This window comes from Rattus norvegicus, chromosome 14, assembly GCF_021556685.1.
Source record: "Rattus norvegicus strain SHRSP/BbbUtx chromosome 14, alternate assembly SHRSP_T2T, whole genome shotgun sequence".
Classification (NCBI taxonomy): Eukaryota; Metazoa; Chordata; class Mammalia; order Rodentia; family Muridae; genus Rattus; species Rattus norvegicus.
Window position 1 is genome coordinate 35030210 of NC_141547.1, and position 16305 is coordinate 35046514.

Below are 16305 nucleotides of genomic sequence, written 5' to 3' on the forward strand. Positions count from 1 at the left end.
TAACATTTTATCTATGAGGTAATTTTCTATGAACTTTTGTCTATAAAAGGCCAGAGAAAAGAAATACAAATGATGGTGTTGGTTTGGGGAGTTCTGCTCCATCCATCCTCCAAATGTACATGTGTGTTTGTTTGTATGTTCATGTGTAGGTATGTGTATGTACGTAAGCATGCATGAACACTTGTGGAGTTGATTCAGACAGTGGCTGGGTCTGGCCAGACTGTGTATGTATGAGTGTACATGTGCATACCTGCCTCTTTTCCTTTCCTTCCTCTCTGGTCCACAAAGAGTTAACCAGCTTAGTCAGTGAGAGACTAGTAGAGGCTAAAGAGAAGGGGGCACTATTAATAAACCCTTTACCTACCCCCCACTCCCTTCCTGGTTAAGCAACAGGTGTTAATTCACCTGAAGCCATTGGCTTCTAGCCTCAGAATAATGAAGAATCAAGAAGAGTAAATCTTATTAATAATAAGCAGACTTTTACTTTTGAAAAATCGAGTTTTGCCCTGCCCCAGCCAATGCTCCACTCTCTCAGTTGCCTTCCAGCATCAGTGCTTGGACAGGCTCTCTAAGCTCCTGGGATAACCTGGAGTTTGGGATCAGCCTGAAAGCACGGCCAGATGCTATCTCTATAAAAGCTCAAGGGAACTGAGGGAAAACACTGTCAACGGGGCAGACTCTTCATGGCACCAGCTATATAAGAAACAACTTTCACCAGGGGGAAATCTTACGCAGAAAATAGTCAGAGGATGTCAGTTATATAAGAGAACTCTTGCAAACTTTGATTTTTATTCCCCTATTTCTCTTATAAGATGCCTGAGGACACAGGCAAAATTGAGACAGGGAAGGCAGCATGTCTCTGTGGAAAGAAGTGGCAGGGCAATGGCCTTTAACTGCCCTCCTGTCCATCACTATTTCATCACCGAGGACGGACCAGGCTGCGCCAGGTAACCTCTTAAGAGTCACAACTATATGATATCAACAAGACTACAGAGCAGTGAGAGCCACTGAAACCAATACAAACACTTGGTGTGTCACCACATATATGTATGTGCAACCATGTGTGTGCAGGTGCCTTGTGGGTATCACCCTCAGAACTGGAGGCACAGGCAGTTGTGAGCCATCAGGTGGGTGCTGGGAACCAAACCCAGGCCCTGAGTGAGAACAAATGCTCTTAACCACTGAGTCATCTGCTGAAAGAAATGATAATTCTCCTGGACTACCAATTTTGGTGAAGAGCCATCAAAAGGGCCATTTTACCATTTTCTAATATTGTATTATGGCAGTGGCTCTCAACCTTCCTACTACCACAACCTTTTAATACAGCTCTTCATGCTATGGTTATGACCCTCAACCATAAACTTACTTAATTGCTACTTCATAACTGTAATTTTGCTATTGTTAGGAATCACAATGTATTATCCATGGTCTTAGGTGACCCTATAAAAAAGATTGTTCAACCCCTTCAAGGTCTCTACCCACAGATTGAGAAGCACTGCCTTATAGTTTGTTGTTGGTATATTAAAGTGTCACTCAAAAATATTTAATGTATTATACGGTGTTGTTTTGCAACATTTAAGATATTAACACTGTCAAGTAGTTCAACTCCATTGACATGACAATTTAAAAGATCTGTTGTGCTAATTATACCTTAGGACTCCCAAAGTCATTTTCCTTAGGACTCAGAGGACAGAGGGAAGGGCTTGGACTTTGCTTTCGCTTGGACACAACTGGGTATTCTCTGAAAGCGGAAGTGGATAGGAAATGCCTGCTCTCCCACCCTGACAACAGACTGTAATATCGGAAATACCAACAGGACACCAGGCTCCAGCAAATAAAAGGGGCAACTCAAACACAGACAGCCCAAGGGTTTTCCCGAGCTACAGAAAACAGGTTGTAGGCCAAAGAGGAACAAGGAGCCAAGAGTCACAAAACAGAGGCCTGGACGTGTCCAGAGTGGCCGCTAATCTTTGGCCACTCACTCACTGGTGTGCACAGGAGAGCCTCCAGAAGGATCTACTGGAGCAGCTAAACAGAACGGAGTTGACAGAGGACTGGAGATGGTTTGCGTTTCCACAGTGAGCATATAAAGAGCTCACACTAGGCACTGAGATGCCTCTGCCTTAAGATACCATGACACTGCTACAATGAAGGCTGGTCTGACCCTTTCAACTCACACAACTGAATCTAAGTAGGAGAAGGAACCCAGCAACCTGTAACACAGAACTCACATCACCCTCCAAGGCAAGGACTAGGCAGTAACTAAACCCCACAGCAAGAGTCAGAGTCAGGAGGAACTTGCCCAATACAACATGCAATGGAAGACAGATGCCGTGAAACAGTGTCTGCGATGAGAGATGTTAACAGGAGATTAGAAAATGCTAAAGATTAGTAACAGAGAACACAACAATAAAACTCTAAAATGAAGAGAACGTGCTATCGGTGGTCCGTGGGACAATATCAAGAAATATAACAACATTTTATAGTTGAAGAAAGAGACAGAACATAAAACACATTTAAAAGGTAACACCTAAAAGATTTCGAAGTTTAATATCAGCGATGAACCCACGGAGTTAAAAATACCAACGAATCCCAATCAGAATAATAGCCAGGAAAATAAAACTGTGTCAGAAGTGTCATGGTCTACTCGCTGGACAGCAGAGAACAGAAAAACTATCTCAGTAAGCAGGCATTATGCGTGGAGAATAAATATGGGAATGGCACCGATGCCACACTCCTGGAGACAACACAAAAGACATCACCGGGAGGGCAAAGTGCCAGCCTCTAAGTCTTTACCCACAGGAGCATCTTTGGAAAAGGAAGGCAAAGCCAAAATCTTAGGGAGCAGCAGCAGCAGCAGCAGCAGCAGGTCTATCCTGCAAGGACTGTGAAGGAAGTTTTGTTCCACAGAAGGAAAATGGTATCAGACTGGTCTGCACAAGGGGAAAGAACCACCTGGAACCATCATCACCCTGGGTACCTGCAACAGACACATCCGCCTGTTTAACCAAGACTACAGCGTAAGGCTCACAGCACGGGTAGAGTGCACGATATGATGGGCAATCCATCCCTACGAAAGCACGAAGAGAGGACAAGGCACGGTAATGACATTTTCCCCTTTGAAGGACAGGTTGGATAAAGAGGGAGAAGCAGCAAACAGGAGGAGGATGTCAGTAACATCCACATCAGACAGAGTCAGCATCTGTGTGACACTTACTGTCACATCCACATGCATGCCATCTATCTGAAATCCACTCTAGATGCACAGACACGGTGGGTTGAGGTGGGGGGAAGAACCGACACACCGTGCAGACTTTAGCCAACAAGTACTGGATGCACGGCTGCGCTTCTCACACAGTGGCTTTGGAATAAAGAAGAGACACACTTCACAGTGCAAGGGGGTCAGTTCACTCAGGACCCAACAGCACAGCTTCAAAATACATTGGAGTAGGTTGGATACAGGGTAACAGGAAGTTAGAACTGAGGAGCTCGCTATTCCTCAGCTGTTAGTTCCTCAGGAACTAACAGACAGCAGTCAGGAAAGCCCTGAGCACCTTCAACCCAACTGACCCAACAGAGTCGTCAGACGACAGATATGTGACAATCAAGAGCAGGCCATATTTTGGACCATACATTAAACAGACTGAAACTGTACGTTTCTGACTAACCGAATTAAATAAACTAGGTCTCCATAATACAAAGATTGCCCAGGAAATCCCAGATACCTGCAAAATAATTAACATGCTTCTAAATAACATACCAAAAAGGAAGGCTGAGGGGAGGATTAGGAGCTGCTGTGCTATGCCACAAGCCGGTGCAAACAGAACCTAGAAATATTCTGACTAATGCAAATGAAGACACAACTTCCCCAAACTTGTATGATACAGCTAAACAAAAGAAGCACTATTCAAGATTCACCTCAGTGTGTGTTCAAGCTGAAATGAATGGCTTTGGTAAGGAAATGATAAAATGAGCAGTAGTTATTCCTCGTTGCATAAAAAGGAGTAACTCACCACTACTGTTGAAGAGCCTGTAGGTTGCTATCATTATGCAGGTGAAGGCAGACAAGATGAAACAAGGCCTGTCATTGGACGAGAAGGAAGGGAGGCGGACACAGAGGTTTTAGAAGGCAGGGAAAGGCAGGGGAGAATGAGCAGGAGTGAGAAAGAGGACCTGGGAGAACATGGAGGCAGCTGTTACGATTCTTCTCTGCACGCGGATAGAGGTTGCTGTGACTATTTCTAAGGGTGGGTGTGTACAGGATTTTGTGCTGTCTAGATGGGCAAATTTTATCTTATGAATTGGGTCAGAGGTTATTGTGTTCTTTCATGTGGCTACTTGAGTTCACAGTAAGAAAATGCGAGATAGGCGATCCCTGTATGAAACTGGCATGGCAGCAACCCGCCTTGGGAACGAGATGGGTAGAGAGATTGCTGCCGGGCTCAGAGAGTAGCCGTCGGCAGTGTGAGATGCGATGGAGCTTAGCGGGTGAGACACTTTGCTGAGATGAAAATATCCCGGGGTTGGGGATTTAGCTCAGTGGTAGAGCGCTTGCCTAGGAAGCGCAAGGCCCTGGGTTCGGTCCCCAGCTCCGAAAAAAAGAACCAAAAAAAAAAAAAGAAAATATCCCGCAGATGCCATGTGGCCCTATGGTGCCAGCGCTAGCGTGGGATAAAATAAATCAGTTTTTTATTATTATTTTTTTTACCAAAACAGATGCCCCTCAAAAACAAAGAACTCTACTGAACACACAGAAAATTCACAGTCCTCAATCTACCAGGAATATAGAAAGCATGTACTCAAACTCCAATGTCACAGCAAGGAGTTACTGGGCTGTGTAAGTGACCGTGGCACAAACCCTTCAACATAGGCTGACCCAGAAAGCTGCAAGTGGCTGGAGATAATGTGGGAGTGCAAACAGGGCTCCAGGCAATGGCCCAGCATGACCAGAAGCAGACAGCAGAAAAGCTGAAAGGTCAGGCGTCAGGCTCAGCAGGTCACAAAATACAGTTAGTTCCCTGCAGATATCACGAGCTCAGGAGCTTAGAACACGATTATGTGGGGCTAGAGGAAACCACAGATTCAACTGTTTCAGTGAGAGATCCACTGTCTGTTAATAACGTGACAAAGGTCATTTCTCTTCCTCCCTCTGGCTCCCTTTCCTCCTGTATGAAGTGAGTAAAACCTCCTGGCTGCTATGCGGCAGATGCATCAGCCCCATGAGGACACGCGCTGGCATGCATGTAGCAGAGGTGCCGAAGGCTTCAGGAGTCAGGTGGGGATGGAGAAAGACTGATGACTTCCAGAGTGTGGAAAGACAGCTAGCGAAAGAGGCAGGTTACAAGTAACAAGGATCTCACTGACAAGCTTGCAGTGGGGTAGAAGCACCAAGAAAGAGGAGATGAAAGCTCCCATAAGGTGGGCCACAGTGACCGATCCAGAACCGGAGAAGCCAGGAAGGAGCAAATGAGACCTGAATCTAAAGTACGGAGGGCGGCGAACAGAACTGGGACACCTAAGCAAGAAGCCAAAAAGAGCTGACTTGGGTGCAGAAAGTTCGTATATTCCTGAAGAAACCTCTGTGTGTTTAAAGGGAGGGGGATTATGTACTGAACCCAGAAACTAGTACCAACCTCTACGTCCTACAAATAATTCCATAAATGTCACTCTATCAAGCACCGTGTGTGACTCTCATCCTTCCAGTCCTAGCTTCGGTTAACTCCATGCACATCGTGACTCTGTAAGGCTGCGGTTTCAGAATGCCATGAATTAACTCCACATAGCGCTGCTCACGTTCTGCTGCAGACTATAATTCATCATGGAATGCATTTTTGGTGCTAAAACTGGAAAAGCCAAAGAGTAAAGAACAAAAAAGGCCAGCACAGAAAAGGGAAGAATCATTCCTCACTCTACTGGGAATAAGTAAACTAATTAATAAGTAAAAAAGAAAGAAATATAAAAGAATGTAGCCAACCAAAGTCTAGTCATCTAAACCCAACAAACACAGAGAAGATACCAATCAGAGTAAAGTGTGGTTATAAGGGCTGAGGCCAGGTCTCCATGGTCATACCACTAAGTCCTTTACTACCTAAAGTGACCGTGTTTTTGTTCACTCCTGATACACAGGAAATCGGCCTTGGTTTGGATCACCTTCTCCCTGTGACCGCCTTCAAAGTGAAACTGGATTAGCTACAGTCAGTAGTCTGGTCTCTCTAGGGGAGAAGTCGGTTAGTGAGAACGGACGGACGGACAGCCTCCCCCGACCACCTGACAGTTCTAAGCATCAGAAGCGGGGCTCACACACAACCTGCTCCTCAGCCCCTCACAGGAGCTGCTCAGTGACACCACGGAAGCTTTTAACTAACACACATTTGCCCAGAATCAGTTTCCCGAAGCATTAGAAACACTAGCTCATGCCCTGGAAGTAACATTTCAAGGTCTTTGCTGTGGTGTAAAAAGCAAATCTCCAAAGGCAATAAAAGAAGGGAGGGAGAGGGGGACATCTGGACAGGTTCCAGAGAACTCACCCGTGCAAAGTCAAACGCGTATCTGTAAATGAGCTTAAAGTTTGTTGTATCGTTTAATAATGATCTTAAGTAATCCAAAGTAGTTCTGAGTTTTTCTGTTGTATCACATCTAGGAAACAGAATAAAGGTAAATTACAACCTGAGTGGTTTTTTTAATTGGAGTATTTAATATAAAAACCAAAAGAATAAAAAGCTGGAAATGGGACTGTGTCCATAATGACTAGTTGCTCTCTGCACTTTTTAATAAATGCTAAAGGCATAGAATGAGGATACACAGCAACCCAGCACAACTTTACACACTCCCCTTCACACGTATGCTCTTCTCACGTGTGTGTCTGTGTGTGTGCATGAGTGAGTGTGTGCTGTGCCACCTGAAAGCCTCAATGGCATTTCCCATCAGCCCTCACACCATGTCAGTGTCCCATGTTACTTTCTCAGCCTGCCTACTCCAACTGCTGTGCAAAGTGCCTTTGTAGTTGCGTTTTAGAGACCATTACAGTTGTCTTTGTAGCATGTCACTTTGTCACGTAGGTTCCCATGATTATGCATGTTGCTGATGGGAACACGACACCAAGTCCTCGTGTCCTTCCAGAGCACACCATGGGGAACCTGGCCACATCAGGCTGTCCCCTATTGCAGAAATTAATCTGTGTTGCTGCAGGGAGGGGCATGCACCAGATCCTCCAGTTATTATTTATTTGTGTGTTCATGTGTGTGTGTACATTTGGGGGCCAAAGGTCGGCTTCAAGTGCTGCTCCTCAGGTGCTGTCCACCCTGTGTTTTGAGACAAGGTCTCTTACTGGCCAGCAATCTACTGAGTAAGCTAGAATGGCTGGCCAATGAGCCCAGCGACCTTCCTGTCTCCGTCTCCCCTGTGCTGGGCTTTACATGTGTATACTACTATGCTTGAGGACAGAACATGGGGTCTGAGAACCAAGCTCAGACCTTAGCCCTGTACAGCAAATAAAAAATACTTTATCAACTGAGCCTTCTCCCCATCCCCGGAGTGTACTTGCCTAGCTTTGAAATACTAAGCAGCCCATGGGGGACACACAAGACTGTGACTACTCAGCTCATCATTTTTTTTTTAACTTGCTGTTTTCCTGACGCCTCAATTTCCCCTTAAGAAGTCTATAAATAAACTTACCGACCACACATACTTGTGCAGAGACACTGATCCTTACTGTGACACGGTGACATTCATCAATGAAAGTCCTCCGTGCCTTCTGCTAGTGCTCCCCTTAGCCACTGCAAGCACCACCCCAGCCTCTGACACCTCACGTGCATCTCCTAGCAGCAAATGCAGCGCTGCTGGATGGCTGCTGAACACCCCGTCTACACGAAGCACCTTCACACCCTGTGAGGGTCACACCTGAAGACAGCACATGGGTTCCTGACCCGCCGTCCTCCTGTGAAGAGTTATCCCTGGATAACACTGTTCTCACTCTGTAGACTTAAGGGTTGCCGTTTCCGATTCCACGTGTTCACCCATTCTGCAGTGCGTAAGCCTTCCAGTTTGGGCAGTGGCCCTTGAACCTGGCTGCATGCTTCTGGTGTGTGCCCACCAATCTCTGCACACTTCCTCCTTCTCTGGCACAGAATTTCCCAGCCCCCAATTTGTTCTTTCTCTGCTCCAAACTTGAAACCAACTGTTTCTCCAGGGAGCCCTGATGATGACAACCTGTTCTTACCAGTAACAGTGCTTAGCTTTGATAGATAAGCACACTAGCTATTTTCACAAATGAATTTTGTTTGTAACATGTAAGCCTTAAAAACTGAGACCCAGGCTGACAAGATGGCAGGGTGGGGGCAGTGACAGTGCTTACTGCACAATGTGGTGACCTGAGCTCTATCCCAGGAGCTCACTTAACAGTACAAAGCCCTCCTCTGACCTTGTAATGAACGGTGCACTGGTGAATTGTCATGTACCGCTTGAACTCACTGAGAAGCTGGCTCTTGAAAGAGGGGTGGACTGTCCTCTGGTCCCAGTCCCATCCTGCACAGTCCCTGCTCAAACACATGTAAGTGTCATCTTTGTCAGGGGCACAGGGTGTCTTCCCTGGTGGGTGGCAGGGATTACAGAGAACTGAACAGCAGACGTGGTCTCCTTAAAAACTGCTTGAAAGCAAAGTTCTTCCACAGAAGCTTCCACGGCTTGTTTACCCAGTAATATAAAAGTGCCTAAAATGAGGGAAAGGAGGGATGGGGGAGTGGGAAAGACTGGAAGCTCAGCCTAGGGATGCTGGGGGTGGTGTTGGGAATGGGGGAGCCCCACTGGGCTGCCTCAACTTCTCCAATGGGTTTCCAGCTGCTCTACCTGGACCACCCAATCAGGAACTACAGCCAATGCCTTAGTGGGGTTTCCCAGTCAGTGTCTGGGGGATGTGTGAGCTCCTGACTTAATGACATAACTTTCCTGTTGTTTTTGTTCTTTTACTTGGAAATTTACTTGAGGGGACTCAGCTCTGCCAGGGACTCTATCAGGAATGCCATTGGTTGCTTTAAAAGGGCTCCCACGATCAATTCTGCTGGACAGTTTGAGCCCTCAATTTGATGTTTGTTACTAACTATATTTATCTTTTACCTTCATTTGCTGATATACTTAATGAACTCACTCATTCAAAACCAAAAGAATATCTGAACAAGTCTCCCACAGTCCACTGTGGAAAGCTTTATATTGAATCCTACAAACAACAGAGGCAGCCCCCTAACAAAGGTGAGAGCGAGCAGGCTAGCACCCTCACCAGCTCTTCAGATCTCTCGAAGTTGGGGTAGGAAGGAAAGTTAAGAAGCTGAGAGTCTGACTATAGTCCTAGTGTCGGGACCCACATGAGGATGGCAGAGGCGTGGGGTAGGGTGGCTGGGACCCACATGAGGGTGGCAGAGGCATGGGTAGCGTGGCTGGGATTGGAGTGGCTGGCTTGGGCTTACTTGGCGTTGGGTGCACTACTGCAGAACCTAGACCCTATTAATAAAGGAAAAATTAATAACGTTACCAATACTAAGGAGGGCTTGGAGAGGGGGAAGCTAGTCCAAAACCATGTAAGGCTGGGTTCCTAACTGTCACTAGAAAGGAACCCCAAGGGGCACATTTAGTCCCGGGCAACAGATCCAGGTGCAGGCACCTGAGCGGACAGAGCTGCTGAGAGAGAACAGTGTGTGTGTGTGTGTGGGTGCTGGGGCAGAACAGTGTGTGAAACCAAGACAAGAGCTGGGCTAGGCCAGGGCGACCTCTCTCCTACAGAAAGACACCTGCAGCTCAGGTCCAGCTGTGAGACATGAGCACGGCTCCTATTTTAGATGAGATCACATATCAAATGTATATCCAAAGTTCCACCTCGAGTATCCAGTAGCACTATCACGGGGCTCTTCTTTGTAAACTCCATTCATGCCACTAAGAAGACAGGGCTCTGCTGCCCTGCCCGGGACAAGAGGTTGCCATCTAGTGGCCACCCAACAAGGCCCTGTCAGAGGATAAGGGACAGTGGTCAAACAAGTTTGTGTTCAACCCAGAGGGCTTACTGGAAAGTGGCTGGTTTCCATCTCAAGTGTACTATGCAGGGTAAGTCACAAAGTTCAAGGAGGGAAACACACTTCTAAGGTCAGATCGCTTTCCCCACAGCCCCTCAAACCTGCATCCAAAGCTGCTTTCCTAGCCCACCAGAGTTTTACATGAAAACTGGCTACCAGCCCTCCCCCTCCCCAAACTCAAGGCCCTTCCAGTTCTAACGCATTCCCACTGTGGGGTAACGACCACCGTGAGAGGCTGTCTTTTTACCAAAGGTTGGACTGCTGCAGTCTCTACCTGTGTCTGCCCCTCTCTCCCAGTCATACACACCACCCATTTGTATATGCTGGAATCTTAATGCCCAAGGCAATGGCAGTAAACTGTGGAGTATCATTCCCAGCGGATGGCCTCACGCCCAGGCACGCAGGGAAGAATTAACTACATTCAGGGGTTATTAATACCAAAAAAAAAAAAAAATGTAAAAAAAAAAAAAAGAGAGAGAGAGAGAGAGAGAGAGAGAGAGAGAGAGAGAAGTCTTTAGGAGGGAGATGGGGTGAGGGTCACCAGAAGGTAGGAAGAGTAGTGAACTGTTATGATCGAAATATATACATGTTTCATAAGATTTTAAACAAGCAGATTCAAAATATTTTTAAAATTTTGAACTGAGTCATGGAGGCAAAGCCTTTGTGAATGGATTAATGTCCTTAAAAGCAACCTAAAGCAGCTCGATTGTCCTAGCCAGCGTGTGAGCACACAGCCACCAGGCACTCCTTGATAAGCCAAATTCAAGCTGCCCCTAGACAGCAGAGCTGCTGGAGCCTGGGCCTACAGCTTCACCCAGAGCTGCAAGACAAACGCCTGCTCTTCCTAAGCCACTCGCTCTATAGCACTTAGCTATATCCATCTAAATAAAGAAAAATGCGTGTCATTGCATATAAATACAGGTTTTTACTGTATACACATGGGTTCCAACTTGAATCTAAAATATTTAACAGGACAGACTTAATAAATGTGAAGATGACCAAAACCAGGGGAAGAACTCTAAAACAGAAAACAGGTAAGTAAAGACAGACCACTTCCACTTTAGTATGCACAAGCAACTTGCCTCTGAGCTGTCCTGAGGACTAGGTAAACACAGCTTACAAACACAGGGCTCTTTGATTCAAATAGCAGAATGACTAGTATTTCTCAACTTTTCAACTATTCTTTCTTAGTCCTGCCCCTAAAGCACTTCGTCTTGGTGAGGGGTCACCTTTATGGTCAAGCTGGCTGCACTAGATTCACCCAGAAGGTGGGTAGCAGCACCCCAGGGGCTGGATTCCTGAAATGAACCAGAAGGAAGCATAAAGGTAAGTACCTGACAGTGTGGTTCATGCTCACCAAGAGTGAATTTTCTGGAGGGCTGCAGAAGAGTAAAGCCGCAAAGGTTTGAGGCTCGTGAAGTTCTAGAATGTCATAGTCAGAGCTTCTGGGGCAAGCCCAGTCCACGTGTGGAAGACTAGAGTGCCAACGGCGGGGAGGGCACACGTGGATGACCACTCACCACTTCTCATGGGGCATGGGTGGGGGATGGAGCTTTGGGAACTGGACTGGAGACCAATCATATTTGCCAAGGAACCAACTGTTCTTGTCCTAAAACCCTGAAGGCTGAGTTCAAAAGTATTGGTCCATTCTGTCCAAGGGGACACTTCACACGAAGTGTAAAATGTTTAAGCTGCAGCATACACGGCTCACATGCGTTCACCTACACTGACCATCAGGAGAACGGGAAGAAAGGAGTGTGAACACGGCTAGGTGAAGACAGACGGGCCAGTCTGGTGAGGATTTGAACTGCGTTAATACTGGGATCAGATGAGAACTGAGGGGTACAGAGCAGCTAGCTGGAACTGGTAAGAGACGAGCATCACTGCCAGGGAAAGCCTCCGCCTTCGGCTCACACTGATCCCACTTCTAAATGCAGCGATGCGGACTCACGTGACAGCTCCATGTGAAGACAGAGACGGATTCAAGCAGCACCCAGGCCGCCTGGGAGTGCTAGGAAGGTACTCCCCGGGCTCAGCTTCGAAGGCACACAAGGGTGGCTGAAGGTTGTATTTAGAGCTGGCAACACAACTTGGCTATGTTTTCAGGCATGCACACAGTACAAGAACTATGGAGTCCCAGAGAGAGAACTGCCAAGGTTCCCTAAGGACACGGAAGCCAGGCAACATGAAGTAGAAAAGGAGACCCTGCCCAGAACTCCTGAGTGGGCAGGGCATCAAGCAGTGAAACTAAAGTCACACTGCAATACAGATCCTGAAATACCACAGATGCCAGCCAGGAAGGTGGGCAAGTTTACTGAGGAACCTGTGTGAGCACAAAGGCAGCTGGCCTGAGAGATATGCCATGTGTTCCACAGGTGACACAGTGGGAGAGACACAGCTACTCCATCCCACTGGAGCACTGAGAAAGCCACCGTGAGCCCTCAGATCCTGGGCATGGAGTGTCAAGGTTCTGTGTTCACTTAGGGCTTCTGGTCTCACTTAGGCAGGTCTTTCTTGCTATCCTCCCAACTCCCCGATTGGAGATTGGAGTGTTTACTCTATGCCAAAGTGTACCGGAAGTATGTTTGTTTTCTTAATTTTACAGGGCCCATAACTAACCCATTGCCTTGACTCTAAAAAGAGACTTTGAACTTTTAAAAAGTGTTGGAATCCTAAGACTATTAAAGACTTCTAGGTTGATCTAAATGCACTTGGCATTATGAGGTGGCCATGAGCCTATGCAAAGTGTCCACCAGAGGCTTATGTTTGAAAACTTAAGTCAGCGGCATGGTTTTGAGAGGCTGTGGAGCTCTTGGGAAGTGAGGCCAGGCTGGAGGAAGCAGACCAGTATGCCTCTGCGGCCAGACCTCCCCCACTTCAGACATCCATTCATGGCGTGCGCCAACACAAGCCTCTCCTCTCTCTGGGCTGCTTCTTGCATTAGTTTTCTGTTGTTTCAATAAAGCACTTTGATCAAGGAAACTTAGAGAAGTTTATTCTGGCTTACAATTCTAGATGGCTCAGAGTCCATCATGCAGCAGGCACAATAGTAGGCAACAGGCATGGTAGCAGGAAGCCAGATCACTCAAGCAAGGAACAGGGAGAAAAGTAGAAGGCGAGGCTATATGATCTCAAATCCCAACCCAGTGACATATTTCCTCCAGCAAAGACACACCTTCTAGATGTCCCCAAATAGTGCCAGCAACTTGGGAACCAAATGTTCAAATACCCAGGCTGTGGGGTACATTCTCATTCAAATCACCACTCTTCTTGTCAGGTTGTGGTGACAGAGCTGTGACTGCCAACCTTCCCAATGCTGTGATCCTTTAATACAATTCCTCATATTGTAGTGACCCCCAACCATAGGACTATTTCATTGCTACTTTGTAACTGTAATTTTGCTACTGTTATGAATTGTATGTAAATATCTGAGTTTCTCAATGGTCAGAGATAACCCCTGTAAAACGGTTGTTTGATTTCCCCAAGGGTTATGACCCACAGGTTGAGAACCACTGAGATAGAATCTTGTTCACGGGGTTTCTTTCCCAGGATATGACATATCAGAGCCATTCAAACATTTCCTAAACAGAGGGCTAATCTGGGGAGGCTGCAGGGGGGTCCTTAAAAACTTGAGATTGTACAAAGAACAGTAACTCTATCCTGAATGAATGCCTCCATGTTGGATAAGAAAACCAGTCTCCAAATTTTACAACACACACACACACACACACACACACACACACACACACACACACACACAGATAGCAGATTCCTCTGCCTTTACAGTGAGTCTAAATTTCTAGAATTAAGTCATAGCCGCCTTGGAGAATCCACCCATCACAGACTGTGCTACATCACAGAACCTGGTTTACAACCAAGAGCTTCATGGAGTCCTGTGTCCCCACAAAGGAGACACTGGTCTCTTTCAGGAAGTGTAGTACTCAAACACACGGGCAAGACCGCATGAATAAGAAATCTGTGGAAAAAAAAATGCCTGACATAGCCTAAGACTATATGAAAATGAGTACCATCCCATCAAGAACAAATAAGCATGGGCCTTTGAGCACTGGCCTGAAAGATGGCACTGCCTCTGAAGAGCTGAAGAAAGTCTCCACATAAGGACTCTCAGAGAACAACTACAAAATACTCTTGCTGTCAGCAGCAGAAAAAGTAATGAGGGAAAGGATGGGTCAGCAGGCTCCAACACGACAGTCACCATTACACAGGCATTTCATAGGCCACCACCCCACAACTGTAGCACACACAGACAAAAATATGTGTTTATATTTCAAGCTTTTGGGCTAATATCCATTTATCAGTGAGTGCATATCATGTGTTTTTCTGTGATTGGGTTACCTCCCTCAGGTTGATATTTTCTAGTTCCATCCATTTGCCTACAAATTTCATAAAGTCATTGTTTTTGATAGCTGAGTAATATTCCATTGTGTAGATGTACCACATTTTCTGTATCCATTCCTCTGTTGAAGGGCATCTGGGTTCTTTCCAGCTTCTGGCTATTATAAATAAGGCTGCGATGAACATAGTGGAACATGTGTCCTTGTTATATGTTGGAGCATCTTTTGGGTATATGCCCAGGAGTATTGGGAAAAAAAAAAAAAAAAAGCTTGGAATACCCAAGATATAATTCACAGACCATATAAAGCTCAAGAAGAAGGAAGACCAAAATGTGGATGCTTCAGTCCTTCTTAGAAGGGAGAACAAGATACTCGGAGGAGGAAATACAGGGACAAAGAGTGGAGCAGAGACTGAAGGAAAGGTCATCTAGAGACTGCCCGACCTGGGAATCCATCCTATATGCAGCCACCAAACCCAGACACTACTGCTGATGCCAAGAAGTGCTTACTGACAGAGCCTGATATGGGTGTCTCCTGAGAGGCTGTGCCAGAGCTGCACTGATGCAGATTAAGATGCTTGCAGCTAATCATCAGACTGAACACAGGGACCCCAATGGAGGAGTTAGAGAAAGGACTGAGGTAGATGAGGGGATTGCAACCCCACAGAAGAACAACAATATCAACCGACCAGATAACTAAACCAACCAGGAACTAAACCAACAACCAACGAGTACACAAGGAGGGACCCATGGCTGCAGCTGCATATGTAACAGTGGAGGGCCTTATCTGGCATCAATAGGAGGAGAGGCCCTTGGTCCTGTGAAGGTTCATTTCCCCAGCTGGTTGAGGTGGGAGTGGGTGGGGGAAGGGGAGTGGAAGCCGGGAGCTGAGAAAGGAGATAACATTTGAAATGTAAATACATTTGAAATGTAAATACATAAACTAGCCAAAAAAAAGATATGCAAAAAGAAAAAGAAAAAAGAAATGTGTTTGTAAAAGGATGGTGACGCCACAGGATGCTAGCAGAGGAAACTGAGTTAAGAAACAAGTCTTGGTTTTCCTTCCCAGCCCTACTCTCCTAAGCCCTCAGTTTCCCCATCTGTGCAATGCTCAGCATTCAGCCAAGCTGCCCGCTTTCACACTGTGGGGTTCAAACTGGAACACAGAAAAGAGAAGGCCCTCGGTGAAGGCTGTCCCACAAAGGCAGCCAACAAGGCCAACAAACCCATCATGGCTTAAATAAAATCATGAAGCCATTTCAGTTACAACTTCAATTCAATAAATTTTAAATCTGTTATTCCTTGTTAAGGGGTAAAGAAAAAGATAAAAACACCCTGGTCCCCTGGTTCTTAGACCAAAGCTAACTAGTGCTTCATCTTGGACACCATTTGAATCATTACCTCTCCCAAGTTGCTCCTTCCCATAGAGCAAATAATGTCTTTTTGAATGAAACTCTAAGCTAAGAAAGTACGTGCGCGCGCATACACACGCGCACACACACACACACACACACACACACACACACACACACACAAATTAAATACATAAAACTACCAATCTTGGGGCTGGGGATTTAGCTCAGTGGTAGAGCGCTTACCTAGGAAGCGCAAGGCCCTGGGTTCGGTCCCCAGCTCTGAAAAAAAGAACCCCAAAAAAAAAAAAACCTACCAATCTTTTTTCTTAGTCTGGACTAAGGGGTTCAACATGGCTAATAACTGATTGGATAGACTAAAAATGTAAAATGCACAATAAATTTTTAAAAGAAAATATAAAATAGCATAATTTTTAAAGCACGATTATGTATGGGAGTATTAATGTTTTGGGTATCTGTGGCTAAATAAATTGTATTGAAACTATTTTTTTAATGTGGCTATTATAACATTTTACTTTAC

At 46.0% G+C, this 16305-nt stretch overlaps 1 protein-coding gene across 15 annotated transcripts in view; it reads right to left on the bottom strand.

The window, feature by feature from the left end:
- Dcun1d4 (defective in cullin neddylation 1 domain containing 4) overlaps window positions 1-16305 on the bottom strand; it is an 80276-nt gene that overhangs the window by 11289 nt on the left and 52682 nt on the right. For 13 of the 15 annotated variants that reach the window (XR_015636700.1, XR_015636702.1, XR_015636701.1 and 10 more), the window contains 1 exon segment: window positions 6528-6636. The exons of the other annotated variants lie outside the window; for them this stretch is intronic. Coding sequence is in view for 7 of the 13 variants with exons in the window: in NM_001436983.1 (NP_001423912.1) it covers window positions 6528-6636 (109 nt within the window). In the remaining 6 variants the exon portion in view is untranslated. 15 annotated transcript variants of the gene reach the window in all.